Source organism: Amblyraja radiata, chromosome 28 (assembly GCF_010909765.2).
Source record: "Amblyraja radiata isolate CabotCenter1 chromosome 28, sAmbRad1.1.pri, whole genome shotgun sequence".
Classification (NCBI taxonomy): Eukaryota; Metazoa; Chordata; class Chondrichthyes; order Rajiformes; family Rajidae; genus Amblyraja; species Amblyraja radiata.
In genome coordinates, this window is record NC_045983.1 from 5,609,265 (window position 1) to 5,623,359 (window position 14,095).

General features: G+C 41.3%; 1 protein-coding gene across 2 annotated transcripts in view; it reads right to left on the reverse strand.

Annotated features, from left to right (window-relative positions):
* spata22 (spermatogenesis associated 22) overlaps positions 1-14,095 on the reverse strand; it is a 60,096-nt gene that overhangs the window by 24,713 nt on the left and 21,288 nt on the right. For both annotated transcript variants that reach the window (XM_033045645.1, XM_033045644.1), the window contains 2 exons: positions 12,987-13,275; positions 8,795-8,924 (listed from right to left, as the gene is read on the reverse strand). In XM_033045645.1, the coding sequence (XP_032901536.1) occupies positions 8,795-8,924; positions 12,987-13,275 (419 nt within the window). The remainder of the gene's footprint in view (positions 1-8,794; positions 8,925-12,986; positions 13,276-14,095) is intronic.

Here is a 14,095-nt window from a genome sequence, read left to right on the forward strand (position 1 = left end):
TTGTTCCCACTGCCATGAATATTTCAATGGAAAAACAAAAATTGGATATGCTAAAAATCAGAAGATGCTGCAGATGCCCAGCAGGTCTGACATCATCTGAGGAGAGACAAAAATAATTTAGATCAATTAATTTTTCTCTCCATAGATACTGCTGATTATCTTCTGATTTTCCATTTACTCTTCGCCGCTCTCCTGGCCTGAAAGATCATTTTAATTCTCTCCATACTCTCACTGGTTCTTATTTCCATGCTCCAGCACCAAAACCTTAAAAAAGTGTCATTCATATTTTGTTTCCGTTGTGCTGCTGCAAGTAAGAATTTCATTGTTCTATCTGGGACATATGACAATAAAACACTCTTGACTCATACGAAATGAAATTGCAGAACAATTAAATGCCTTACAAGAAATTGGTAATTGCCTACAACAATAGAAGTGACCACAGCAGTGTCCCTGTAAGGAAAGGTTTTAGCTCTAGAACATTGTGTTTGTAGCACTATTATTGTGCTAAATGGCATAGATTCAGAACATATCTGACAAATCAAAACTTGACATCTATAAGCAAGTGTGTCATTAGCAATAGCAGAATTGCATTTGAGTGTAATCAATAATGCCATAGCCTGCCATATCTCAGGCTCTCTCAATACTACCAAGCTAGAGGTCCAATATTATTTTGATGGATGTAATATGGATGATTTGTGCTGTTTCTTTTACCTGTAGAAGATCAGTACAGGTACTGTTATATTTGATCCTGACCCGTTGTATGGCTTGCAAAATGTCACCACAGTAAGTCAACATTTTCTATATTAGATTGAAACTAGAGTGAAAGCAAGTCTTCCTCAATCCCCAGAACTGCCTAAGAATAGCTACCTTCTGTCATGGATAATATAGTTTAACACAGTCACATCAAATCTGATTCACTGATTTGTTTTTTCTCATAAGAATTGCAACCATCTGTACACTTTTCCATATCAGCAGCCTCAAGACTTTCATGCACTTCGCAAACATCCACTTACTACATTTTTATTTAGCAGTTCTCTGACAAGTATAATACCGCCTTTTCAAACATTTTGAAATGAGCAATGACTTTTCCTCTCCATTGATACCTGACCTGTTGATTATCTTCAGATTTTCCATTTACTCTTCAGCTTGAAAGAACAATCATTTCTATTTGTCTCCATGTTTTGCCATCAAAACCTGCAGAAGGTGCCATAGATATGGAACTAAAATGCAGAATAATTCAATGCTTTGCAAGAGATTGGTAAATGCTCACAACAATATTGGTAGGTGACCACAGCACTAAAGAAAGAAAAGTTCCACCTCCAGAGCAGTATTATTGTGCTAAGTGGCACAGATTCAGAACATACCTGACAGCTCAAAATTTGGCACCCATAAAGCACTGTGTATCACCAGCAATAACAGAACAGCATTCAACTGTAATCTATAATACCATAGCCTGCCATATCTCTGGGTCTCTCAATACTATCACTTCTGGGGTTCAACACTATTTTGATGGACGTAAAAGTATAAGCCTGCGATATGCCAAATTGATTAAGCTAGAATACAGGATCAGATGTGCTAAGCAACGGAAGAAGCATGCAATAGTCAGACCTACACCATCCCCCCAACCAGCAGGTATGAATGAAGTTCCACAGTCTTGAAGTCCTGAAACGCACAACCAACATTGTCAACGGATACAAGGGAAAAACTCCAGGACCATCCCAATCCTTAATGAGACCATGGCGCATACCATTAAGGTATGCTAGCTTACTTTAACCGGAATGATAGTCTCGGGTGGGGCTGCCATTTTACTGTGGCAGACGCAAAATGGACCTTCCTTATTCTTCAACTGGTGTGGGATGTGGAGAACAATCCCTTATTGTCAATGGATCAATGGCGATCTTGGGCTTGGCCCGTCAGCTCATTCCTGGTCTTACTAGAGAGTTCTTCTTTCGTCAGTTTCCCACCATTTTCTGTTCAAATTTCCAGCAGTAGTTATCCAGTTAGTTAGTTAAATATCTCTAAAAGCAATTCCTTAGAGGGCTCTGGAGATACAGAGTTCTGCAGCAAGTGCAATTATGGTAGTACGTTTGCTCAGCACCAGAGACTATGGCATCATACAGTCTCAAGGTGCATTAACATCCAGTTTTCTTTTTCAAGAGAAGTGCTTCGGAATGATACTCTGGCTACAAGAATGGGACAAACGTAAGGAGTGGCACATCCAGATAAAGAAGTCCAATCAACATATTAGCAATCCTCCATTTGAACTTCTTCTTCCATCATGCGAGTTTCCCGCATCCTCCAAGTGTGGCATCGGAGCGGCCTCTGCAGTCCGTTTGTCTTTTTGTTATTTTTGTCCCGTTTTAATGTAGTTTTTATTATTTTTTTGATGGGGTATGTGTGTGGGGGGGGCAGGGGGTGGGGGGGGGGACACTTTTAAAATCTTTCCCCTGCACGGAGAACCCGACCTTTTCCCTGTCGGGTCTCCGTTGTCGTTGGGGCTGCAACGTGGAGCGGCCTCCAGCAGGAACGACCTGGGGCTCCAGTCACGGAGCTGCGGACTTACTCACCATCGTAGAGCTGGCCGAGTCCGGAGCGGGTGGAGCTGTGGTGGCGCGCTGCTGTGACCCGACCCCCGGAGATTCGGAGGCTTACCGCAGGTCTGGCAGACAGTAATATCGGGAGCCCGCGGGTCCCTGGTGGGAGACCGCTTTTCGAGGCTTCTGTAACGGCGACTTCTCCCGCCCGAGTAGCGGGGTTGAGGATGACCTGGAGCGGGGCCTTACATCACCGCCCGGCGTGGCTTCAACGGCTGCGAGACTTTGCTAGCGCCCGCCGGGGGCTCCAACAACAAGACCCGGAGCGTGGCCTTGCATCGCCCGGCGTGGCTTTAATGGCCGCGGGACAATTGCCATCGCCCGCCGGGGGCTTTGACTCTGACATCGGGAAGGGAATGGGGAGTGCAGGGGAGAGATAAGTTTTTTTGCCTTCCATCACAGCGAGGAGGCGATGCGCTGTGATGGATGTCTGTGTAAATTGTGTTGTGTCTTGGGTCTTTTTTTTCATGTGTGTATGACTGCAGAAACAACATTTCATTTGAGCCTCTATGAGGTTCAAGTGACAAATAAATTGTATTGTGTATTGTGTGTATTGATGTCAGGGTTCTCCCTGCAGTTCACCTTTGCCTTGTGAGGAGGCGCTGGCAGTCTGTTTTATCCTGGCTGCTCAGCTTTGGGCTTGAAGAGGCAGTTTTTGTGTTATCCTGGCGGCTCAGTCTTTGCCTCTATGTGTAGGCACAATCCCTCATTGCCCATGGGCAGGAAGAGGAACTGGCATCTCAGGCTTGTCCCGACCACTCAGTCTTCGCCTCAGCAGAAGAGCTGGCTGTCTAGGGCTTCTTCCCAGTAGCCCACTCTTGAGCACACTGTAGCGCTGGTAGTCTCAGGTTTGTCCCAGTGGCTCATTCTTCCACAAACCTGCAACAGGGAAACAGAGCTAGTAGGAAGATGCCACCCTTTATCTCTCTTCCTTCTTCCTCCTCTAGCTAGAATCTCTGGATTTTATAGTGAGTAGGCTGACAAGGTTCATGTGGCCAAACCAATATCAGATAATTAGATCCAGCTATTACCAATGATGCTGGGGAATGGCCTCTCCTAGTCTGATAGACAGTGATAGGGATTAGAGCAGAGGTGCAGTCACATTCTCATAGGTGCAGTCACATTCACATCTTCCGCATTGTAACGTTGGAGTTTGTCTATGGATGCTGAGAATTGTATTCTGCATTTGTTATCTTCCCTCATGCTTGAGTTTGACGATGGCATTGATACAGTGCATTCAGAAAGTATTCAGACCCCTTTACTTTTTCCACATTTTGTTACGTTACAGCTTTATTCTAAAATTGATTAAATTCTTTTTTTTAAATCTACAAACAATACCCCATAATAAAAAAGAGAAAACGGTGTTTAAAAATTGTTGCAAAGTAATTAAAAAGAAATAACTGAAATATCACATTTACATAAGTATTCAGACCCTTTACTCCGTACTTTGTTGAGGCACCTTTGGCAGCGATTACAGCCTCAAGTCTTCTTGGGTATGACGCTACAAGCTTGGCACACCTGTATTTGGGGAATTTCTCCCGCTCTTCTCTGCAGATCCTCCCAATGTCTGTCAGGTTGGATGGGGAGCGTCGATGCACAGCTATTTTCAGGTCCCTCCAGAAATGTTCGATCGGGTTCAAGTCGGGGCTCTGGCTGGGCCACTCAAGGACATCCACAGACTGGTCACGAAGCGATTCCTGCGTTGTCTTGCTGTGTGCTTTGGGTCGTTGTCCTGTGGGAAGGTGAACCTCCGCCCAAGTCTGAGGTCCAGAACGCTCTGAAGCAGGTTTTCATCAAGGATCTCTCTGTACTTTGCTCCGTTCATCTTTCCCTCGATCCTGACTAGTCTCTCGGTTCCTGCCGCTGAAAAACATCCCCACAGCATGATGCTGCTACCACCATGCTTCACCGTAGGTACGGTATTGGCCAGGTGATGAGCGGTGCCTGGTTTCCTTCAGACGTGACGCTTGGCATTCAGGCCAAAGAGTTCAATTATGGGTTCATCAGACCAGAGAATCTTGTTTAGGTGCCTTTTGGCAAACTCCAAGCAGGCTGTCATGTGCCTTTTACTGAGGAGTGGCTTCTGTCTGCTACTCTACCATAAAGGCCCAACTGGTCTGATGCAGATATAGTTGTCCTTCTGGAAGGTTCTCCCATCTCCACAGAGGAACTCTGCAGCTCTGTCAAAGTGGCAATCGGGTTCTTGGTCACCTCCCTGACCAAGGCCCTTCGCCCCCGATTGCTCAGTTTGGCCGGGCGGCCAGCTCTATGAAGAGTCCTAGTGGTTTCAAAGTTCTTCCATTTAAGAATGACGGAGACCACTGTGCTCTTCGGGACCTACAATGCTGCAGAAATTGGTTTATACCCTTCCCCAGATCTGTGTCTCGACACAATCCTGTCTCGGTCTATGGACAATTCCTTTGTCTTCATGGCTTGGTTTTTGCTCTGACGCACTGTCAACTGTGGGACCTTATATAGACAGGTGTGTGCCTTTCTAAATCATGTACAATCAATTTAATTTACCACTGGTGGACTCCAATCAAGTTGTAGAAACATCTCAAAGAATCAATGGAAACAGGATGCATCGAAGCTCAATTTTGAGTGTCATAGCAAAGGGCCTGAATACTTATGTAAATGTGATATTTCAGTTATTTCTTTTTAATTACTTTGCAATCATTTCTAAACACCTGTTTTCGCTTTTTAATTATGGGGTATTGTGTGTAGATTGATGATTAAAAAAATGAATTTAATCAATTTTAAAGTAAGGCTGTAACGTAACAAAATGTGGAAAAAGTGAAGGGGTCTGAATACTTTCTGAATGCACTGTATGTAGTAAATCTGATCTGTTTTGATAACATGTAAAACAATGCTTTTCATTGCACCTCGTTACACGTGATAATAACTCTAAATCTAGGGAATTAGGTTGGAAAGATGTCATCAAGGTGGAAAACACTGGGCCCGCCCAGAAGAGCTAATAATGCAATAGAGTCTGGTCGTGGATGTACACATTATAGCAACTATAAGCTTGTGATTGATTTAAAGACTAATGCATTCTTTGTGAGTGTTGCCTTATTGTAGGGAAAATATTATGCTGTTACTCTGCTAAATGGTATGATAACAATGTCCGGAATTGTACCCTCCAGTCATAATCCAAGGTCTCCTGAGACAGATCACCATCAGAGGCAAGAAACTGAAGGTACCATCGGATTAACATTTGACAACAGTAGACTTTATTACGTCAAGAAATGACGCGGATGAGACATTAAGGAGATTTCTCAAAATGTGTCCTCCAATACCACACCGCCACACTGACTGGATGGTACTAGTGAAGGAGGGTGAGATGGTGGTTCATGAATAGCTTGAGAGCACTGAGACTATTTGGAAGCATTACTCAGAAGTAGAGAACATTTGGGAAAAACTATTGGAAACTGGGATCTGAATCTGGGAGCTGAATGCTAATCTACATGGATTAAGATTAAATTGCACGTATTAGTATTTGTACAGTTACTGATTGCAAGTGTTCTGATTTTTTTTATTTTGGCATAATAAAAAAGCAATATACGAAGCTGAAGACCCTAATATTTGTCAATCGGGCAGGAATTGAGATAGCAGCGATTACTCCAAGAAGGTGTATTAGAGATGTATTTCGATTACAAAAACCAGAATTGGTGGAGCAAAGATTAAAATAGGATGTTTGTAAACCAGGCTGAGCGCAACAAAATTGATAGACAATAAGAGGAGTCACTTTATGACACCTATTAACAAAGCAAATGGGAGATGGTATTCTAAGAACATGAAGAAAAGTCCCAGCTGTCAGTCAGATAGAAGCAATTGCAGCAGAGATAAAACAAGGATGAAAGACTACAAAGAAATGTAGGTGACTGGTGAATTATTGCAAAATCTAGTACCCACAAGTAATCATTGTAAAGCGAATAGTATGAAATGTTGCACATGCGTTGAGTCAGTGAAGTACTTTGGGACCTCTTCAAGTGCTTCCTAGTATATATTGTCGCGACCTGAATAAACCAACTTGATCGGGAATCTCACCATTGCTCTATGAGATTTGTTTTGTGTGCAGACCTGATTTGAGCCCTATATAAAAGGACTGGGCCTCATGTGAAAGCCAGATTTAGGGTACAGGTCACATATACATATCCCTCCAGCAAACCGTGACTACAATAATGTAGCTGGTACTCAGCGCATATTACCTTTATTACCATGAACAATTACTAATCTGTGAATCACTGTAGATTTTGATCTTTGAAATATTGGTGACTCCTACTTGTCCTTTCCAAAGCTAGCTTACTACATCTTTATGGTCAAGGACTCATTTTTCCTGCACCGCATTCAAGAATTATACTTTAGATTTTTGCGCCATCTACTGTTGATTTACAAATCTGCCTTCCTCGAATTATTTTTGAACATGTTAGTTTACCATTCATAGCCTATGAAGACAAAAGAAACTAGAGGCAGGAATCAATAAACAAACTGCTGGAGGAACTCAGCAGGTCAGGCAGCATCATTGGAGGGAAATGGACAGATGAAGTTTTGGGTCAGGACCCTTCTTTCATAGCCTATAATTCATCCGCAGATGCTGCTTGACCCACTGAGTTCCTCCAGTACTTTCATAGCCTATAATTATTTTATTAAAGTTTTGCATTAACATGTAGACAAGTGATGATTTTTAAATTAGATAGAAAAATCAGAGATTGGCCCACTAATGAACACACATTCTTGTCAAAGCACAAAGTGCTGAAGGAACTCATTGGGTCAAGCAGCATCTGCGGATGAATTATAGGCTATGAAAGAAGGGTCCTGACCCAAAACTTCATCTGTCCATTTCCCTCCAATGATGCTGGAGGAAATGGACAGGCGACGTTTCAGGTCAAGAGGGGTTGGCCATTTAGGAATGAATTGTGGATCTGTGGAAAACTCTGCCACAGAAGGCCAATTCACTGGATATATTCAAGAGAGTTGGATATAGGTCTTCGGGTTAACATAATCAGAGGATATGGGGAGAAGGCACGAATAGGAGTACTGATTCTGGATGATCAGCCATGCATCTATTTTCTATGTTTCTAGATGATACAAGTGGTGATAGTGCCAACTGACCGAGGATGGTAAAGATTTAACACAAGATTTGCCTGGTGATGATGTAAACAAGAACAAATTAATGACATTTGAAATTAATAGAAAAGTGGTGGGGAAAAATGAACTCTGGAAAGATGCATGGCTGAACAGTTAACCATCTGAAATTATTGAATACAAATGTGTATCCAGAAGGCAATAATATGCTTACTTGAAAGATGGAGCGTTGTTCCTCAAATTTACATTGAGATTTATTGCAACAGTAATGAGGGCTAAAGAAAGAGAGATGAATGTGGGAGTGTAATGAACAATTAAAGTGACAAGCTAGTGGAAACTCACAGTCACACTTGCGGATTTAGAAACGGGGTTCTACAAATCCATCACCCAATTCGTGTTTGGTTTGCCAAAAGTGGAACACTAAATAAACAAAATATCTTCCATTCATTCACTCGAATTCTAACAAATCCTTAGTGAAGAAAAAGATAATTATTTTTCTCTCCAAAGATTCAGTCTGGCCTGCTGAACAATTCCAGTGCTCTGCAACTCAGCCTTACCAACACCACCTAAATGACATAAATCTTGATTAACTGCAAAATGTTCCTCGACTCAAATGCTCATTATATTAGTTTATGTATTTTACATTATAGCATTACTTCAGTCTTGCTTGTTTCTGATGGATATATAGTGCCCTCCATAATGTTTGGGACAGAGACCCGTCATTTATTTATTTGTCTCTGCATTCCACAATTTGCATCCTCACATGTGAGGATTATGTATAAACTGTAATTTCTACATGGTGAAACCTAAATGTATAAAAATACCCTTTAATAAAATCTGACAATGTGCACTTTAACCACATATTATTTTTTCTATTACAAATCTCATATTATGGAGTACAGAGGCAAATAAATAAATGATGGGTCTTTGTCCCAAACATTATGGAGGGCACTGTAAATTAAATTTCTAAATGATTGATTAACAGTTCACAGTACAAAGAAATACAAATTGGATATTTTCACCTGGCATCTAAGGACATTTAAATCTATGCATAACATTAATGTAGAAATGAATCATGCATTTACAAAGAGTGAAAGAAAGATAAGTACACATACCAAAGACCTCAAATAGTAATGCAAATCTGTCACTGTACTGGGTCCAGTGTTTCAGGCCTTCTAAAGTTGTAGTCAAAACACGTAGTGAATTTCCTGGTTGTGCAAATTTCATCTGGACCGGCTTTGACTTCTGTTTATAAAGAAAACCAAAGGTTCAGTTTGTTCTATTAATTATAATAGAAATATTGTTGATGTAAACAACAATTTATTTAATTGCTGCCTTCAATATTATAAACCATCCTGAGATAATGTATATTATTTTTAAAAAGGAACATTTGAGCCACATAATGAGACAAAAGAGCTGGTAATCAAATGTTTCATCACGGAGGTGGACCTTACAACGCGAAGCAACAGCTGGAGGTGTAGTATTAGGGAGGGAATGTCAAAGCTGAGCTAAGGCAGTGGAAGGCATGGTGAGGCAATGGAAATTGGGACATGAAAGAGGCCAGAATTGGATAAAACAGTCTTTGCTCAACTGAAGGAGTGTAGGATTATACAAAGAAAGGGGAGATGCGTTTGAAAGAAAGTATGTGGATTTTAAAGCTGAGGCACTGTTAGATCAGACGTCAGAAGTTATGGGGAGAAGGCAGGAGAATGGGGTTAGGAGGGAGATTGATCAGCCAGAGTAAACTTGATAGGCCGAATGGCTCAATGCTACACCTATTACTTATGACCTTATGATGCACCAGTTGCATTTGTCGAAGTCTTGTCTATTCTTAAAAATAGCGGAGTCAGGGGATATGGGGAAATGGCAGGAATGGGGTACTGATTGGGGATGATCAGCCATGATCACATTGAATGGCGGTGCTGGCTCGAAGGGCCAAATGGCCTGCTCCTGCACCTATTGTCTATTCTACCTTGTAGTATTCTATTTGTCTTCCTCCAGTAAAATAGCAAACAAGAGTATTCCTACTGGCAATCTCTATTACTTGCAATGATTACTTTAATTGAGGTGTCCCAATATACTTTCAACCCTATCAAGGAAGACTGGCTATGCAATGCAAAAACTGTCTTATCATACTTTTGCTTTGCCATCAGTTAATGCTTGCAACAGATACATGTGTCTCTTTGTGTGAATCTGGGGACACATTACAATCAAAGCAAGTTTTTTTCACGAATAAATCAACTGACCAAAATCAACACTGTTAAATTTAGATGCATTAATTTCAAATTAATTGGAAATATACAATTCCTTCAGTTTTTAAAATGAGCACACCGTATTCAAAGGCTGGCGCTGAAAGAGGCCATGATCAAAAGCTGTTAATTAAGGCCCAATGTTTTAGAAAACATAATAAGATCTCTGGAGGAAATCAACATGTGCAAAGATAGGGATTTTTGTTGTTACTGTTTACGTCTGTCTCTGGGATTAGTAATCTTCCTGGAGGCACTGTAATGTTGGAGCTGCTTCTCATTCTGTGCTGGAGGGGTGGAGGGCAAATTTTATAACAAAGGGCCTACCAAGAATAATTTTAGAGTTGCGATCAGGAGAGGGTGTGAACAAACACTGCCCAAACATTTCCCACTCCATCCCTCAGAACTAGCCTAGATGGGGCATCTTGGTCAGCATGGACAAGTTGGGCCGATGGGCCCGTTTCATGCTGTATGACTCTAAATATGCTACTTACAAATTCAACCATTCCTATGTAAACATACTTTTCAAACATTCATATCATTGACAGAATTTACCTGGAATTGAGAGTTTATTTGGGTCACGTTTAAAAGCTTACTAGACTAAGTGGGACCCGTTGGGTCCCAGTCTCATGGGAGGCCTGGTCCCCCAACGCAACCCATTCCCCAATGCAATATTCCACCACTCACCCGTCCCCCAACACAACGGTGGGAGCGTTCTGTAGCCGGGGAACAGGGACGTTCTGCAGCCAGGGGAGGGGGTGTGGGAGAGGGGAATGGGGGAGGGGGGGTGTGGGGGGAGGGTGGGAGTGTTGGGAGGATGAGGGAGTGGGCGTGGGGGAGGGGATGTGTGGGGGAGGGGTGTGTGTGTGTGGGGGAGGGGGGGTTGGGGAAGGTGTGTATGTAGTAGGGGGTGGGGGTGAGGGGGAGGGGGTTGTGTGGGCTCAGCGACTCCGGCTCCGACCGCACTCACAGGCTCCAGGACCAGGCACCTGTTGCACTCAGTGGCTCCCAGCCCCGGCTGCACTCATCGGCACCCGGCTCGTTGTGGTGGTCGCCGCCCCCGCCCGTGAACACAGCAGCCCCCGCCCGCTCTCCGCCTCTTCAGCTTTATTCTCCCCACCAGTGATTGACAGCGAGTGCGGAAGGGGTGTCGCCATCCCGGTGAATAACAGACCAATAACTTTTGTAATATTTCACCGGTCGGAATAAAACTTGATGCACTTGCAGCACAGGAGAATGACGAGTATGGTGGCAAAAGATCGTAGCGCTATGGGGGATTGTTTTTGCGCAAATTTAGAAACAACGCAAACAAGAGGACAAGATGAGAGTTTTATATAAGTATATAGAATAGATTTTAAGGTAATTACTGGAACCTTAAGCAATTGGTGCTCCATTCTTGCCCCATGTGCATATATATGCACTCTTGCTCATGATTGCTGTCACTAGAACTGGCAGCGGTAGAGTTGCTGCCTTACAGAGACCCGGGTTCTATCCCGACTATGGGTGCTGTCTGTACGGAGTTTTTTCGTTCTACCTGTGACTGCATGGGTTTTCTCCGAGATCTTCAGTTTCCTCCCATACTCGAAAGACGTACGGGTTTGTATACTTGATATGTGTAAATTGCTCCAAGTGCATGTAGGCGTGATAATGTGCGGGAATTGCTGGATGGCGCAGACTGAAGGGTCTGTTTCCGCGCTGACTCTCAAAAAATTGTGTGGGAAAATAAATACTTTAATTACAACTGCCAGGAGCTCACCACACAAGGCTTTTTCAGGAATCCTTGTGGTTTTATCAAACTGACTGTAGGAGAGACATATAAAGCTGCAGATACAGGTCACTCAGTGCCATACACTTCATCATATTTATGCTGTGATATAACTGATTGCATCTGAAGAATGCCATGTATGTTTTATCATCCCAGAAGTAGGGCCGAAGATACAAAGAACTTGGGAAATGATAGGCAGGCAGTGGATAACCCTTTGGCTAGAGTTCGCTCTCAATGCCCTGATGCCATGGTAATTTTCATTAACCTGTAGACTGCCCATTTATGTTGACATTACTCCGAGTTAAATCTGTATCAGGAAATGATTTGTAATAATATCAATTTGTGTTTAAATTGAAACGATAAATGAAGTCAAAAAGAACAAATACCAAATGAAAGACATAATGGCACAAAGGACAAAACAAAAAGGAAAGAAAATTAAGTGATTTTACAAAGGCCGAAGGAATTTAAAGTAAATGCTAACGTGGAAAACCTTTTAAAAACACACGTTCATACAAACAAGTACTAACAACGTTTGAAAAAAATTACAAAAACAGCTTTGAGAATGTGGAACTGGATGCCAAGTGTTGGAACTACAAAAGCATGAATGTTGAGAGTCTTTGTGGGAGGTTTTGGAAGCCAGGAATACATTATGAAAGCTTGAGTAATTGAATGTGTCATCAGTAGGGATTAAATGAACAAGAAAAGGATTAAAAATGGTGTGGTGATTAGAAAGCAAAATAAAAACTTAAATTAATTTAAATGTCTTTTATCTTATTTATCATTTGAAGAAATCATTTTCGAAATACAAGATGTTTTTCTGCACATTGATCTTCTGATAATCCAATAATCTAAAGCACTGCAAACCCACAAAATAACATCCTGAAAGTCATAAAAAACTAAAGACCTAATCCCCTGAGGAAGGGTCTCGACCCAAAACGTCACCCATTCCTTCCCTCCAGAGATGCTGCCTGTCCCACTGAATTATTCCTGCATTTTGTGTCTATCTTCTGTTTAAACTGGCATCTGCAGTTCCTTCCTATACACCCTACCAATATTACTCCAACAACTCCCATTCGGAGGTGCGCAAGAGCCACATGGATGCACACACCTCAGAGTGTTTCTACTCCAAAATATTGCTAGGTCATTATTCAATGATAAATTTCTCTCAGAATGTGGAAATATCCTGTATGACTTAATTTTAAGTTTGTATTAGTATCATGGAAAGCAAAACATTATATCCAAATTGCATATTCAATATAGACAAACTCACTTTAAGCAAAATTTATGAAAACGTACCTGATCCACACCATCATCAGGATTATTTACCAATTGATTTTCAGTAAATTTATTTTGTTGGCCACAGTGTCTACTGCTTGCTATATTCTGGGGTGAATTCTTGAACTTCTGATGCATTTGCTGATAAGACTCTGTCTGGACTTTGTAAGAGTCAGATGATCTGAAATTATCTGCAATTTTCATTTGTGAACGATTTGTGTCAGTAGTAGATGCAAATTTCTTTATTTCATTTACTGCAGGCCTAATATTTTCTTTCCAAGTGTTTCCCAACTGTTGTTTAACACCTGTGCTAAAATTTAAAGAACGAGTTAGAACATATTATAAACATTATAATACTTAATTGCATTAAAATGTAATCAACTTTAAATTTGCCAGACAATGAAACCATTTTTCTTGCGAAGATTTCAATAAACACAATACAATCTTTGTGTGTTCTTACAGCCAAAAATCAATGGGGCTTTGCTTTACTGTACAAAGAATACTAAACAAACAGTGGAACCATTGACCAGCTAAAAGATTACATAATGTAACTAAACAGCCAAAAATAAAGCTAAAGCAAAATAGGCAAAGCCCAAGCATGAAGTCCATAGTGCGCTTAACTGATAAATAAAAAGGCTTACTCTCATAAGCAAATGTGGAAATTATCAAAAATTCTCTCGTATCATACTCCCACCACCTGCCTCCCAGTGTTTCTGCAATAGGAAAAGCAGTTTTGTAAGAGTATTTATTTAATATACTCCCCTTTTGTCCCCCATGTCACAAAAAATATATTTAATCAATTATGTTTGATAATCCCAGCCACATGAATGATCATAACAACAATTTAGGTTCATTGCGTTTTTAATTTTTCTCCATGCTTGCATCATCGTGTCCAATGCAAATCCATGAAGTGGAAGAGAGTAGCATAAATCAACAGAATCCACAGAGACTAAATATAACCACACTAAACAATGGAATTACTAACACTTTAAATGTTAAAGTTCACACCAAAAGGTATACTCTAACATAGCCCTAACATTCTAACAGGCTTTAAGGCTGAGGGATATTTTGATTGAGTTGATTGCCTGTTTCTAAACAACATGAACAACATGGAGTATCCCTAATCCGAT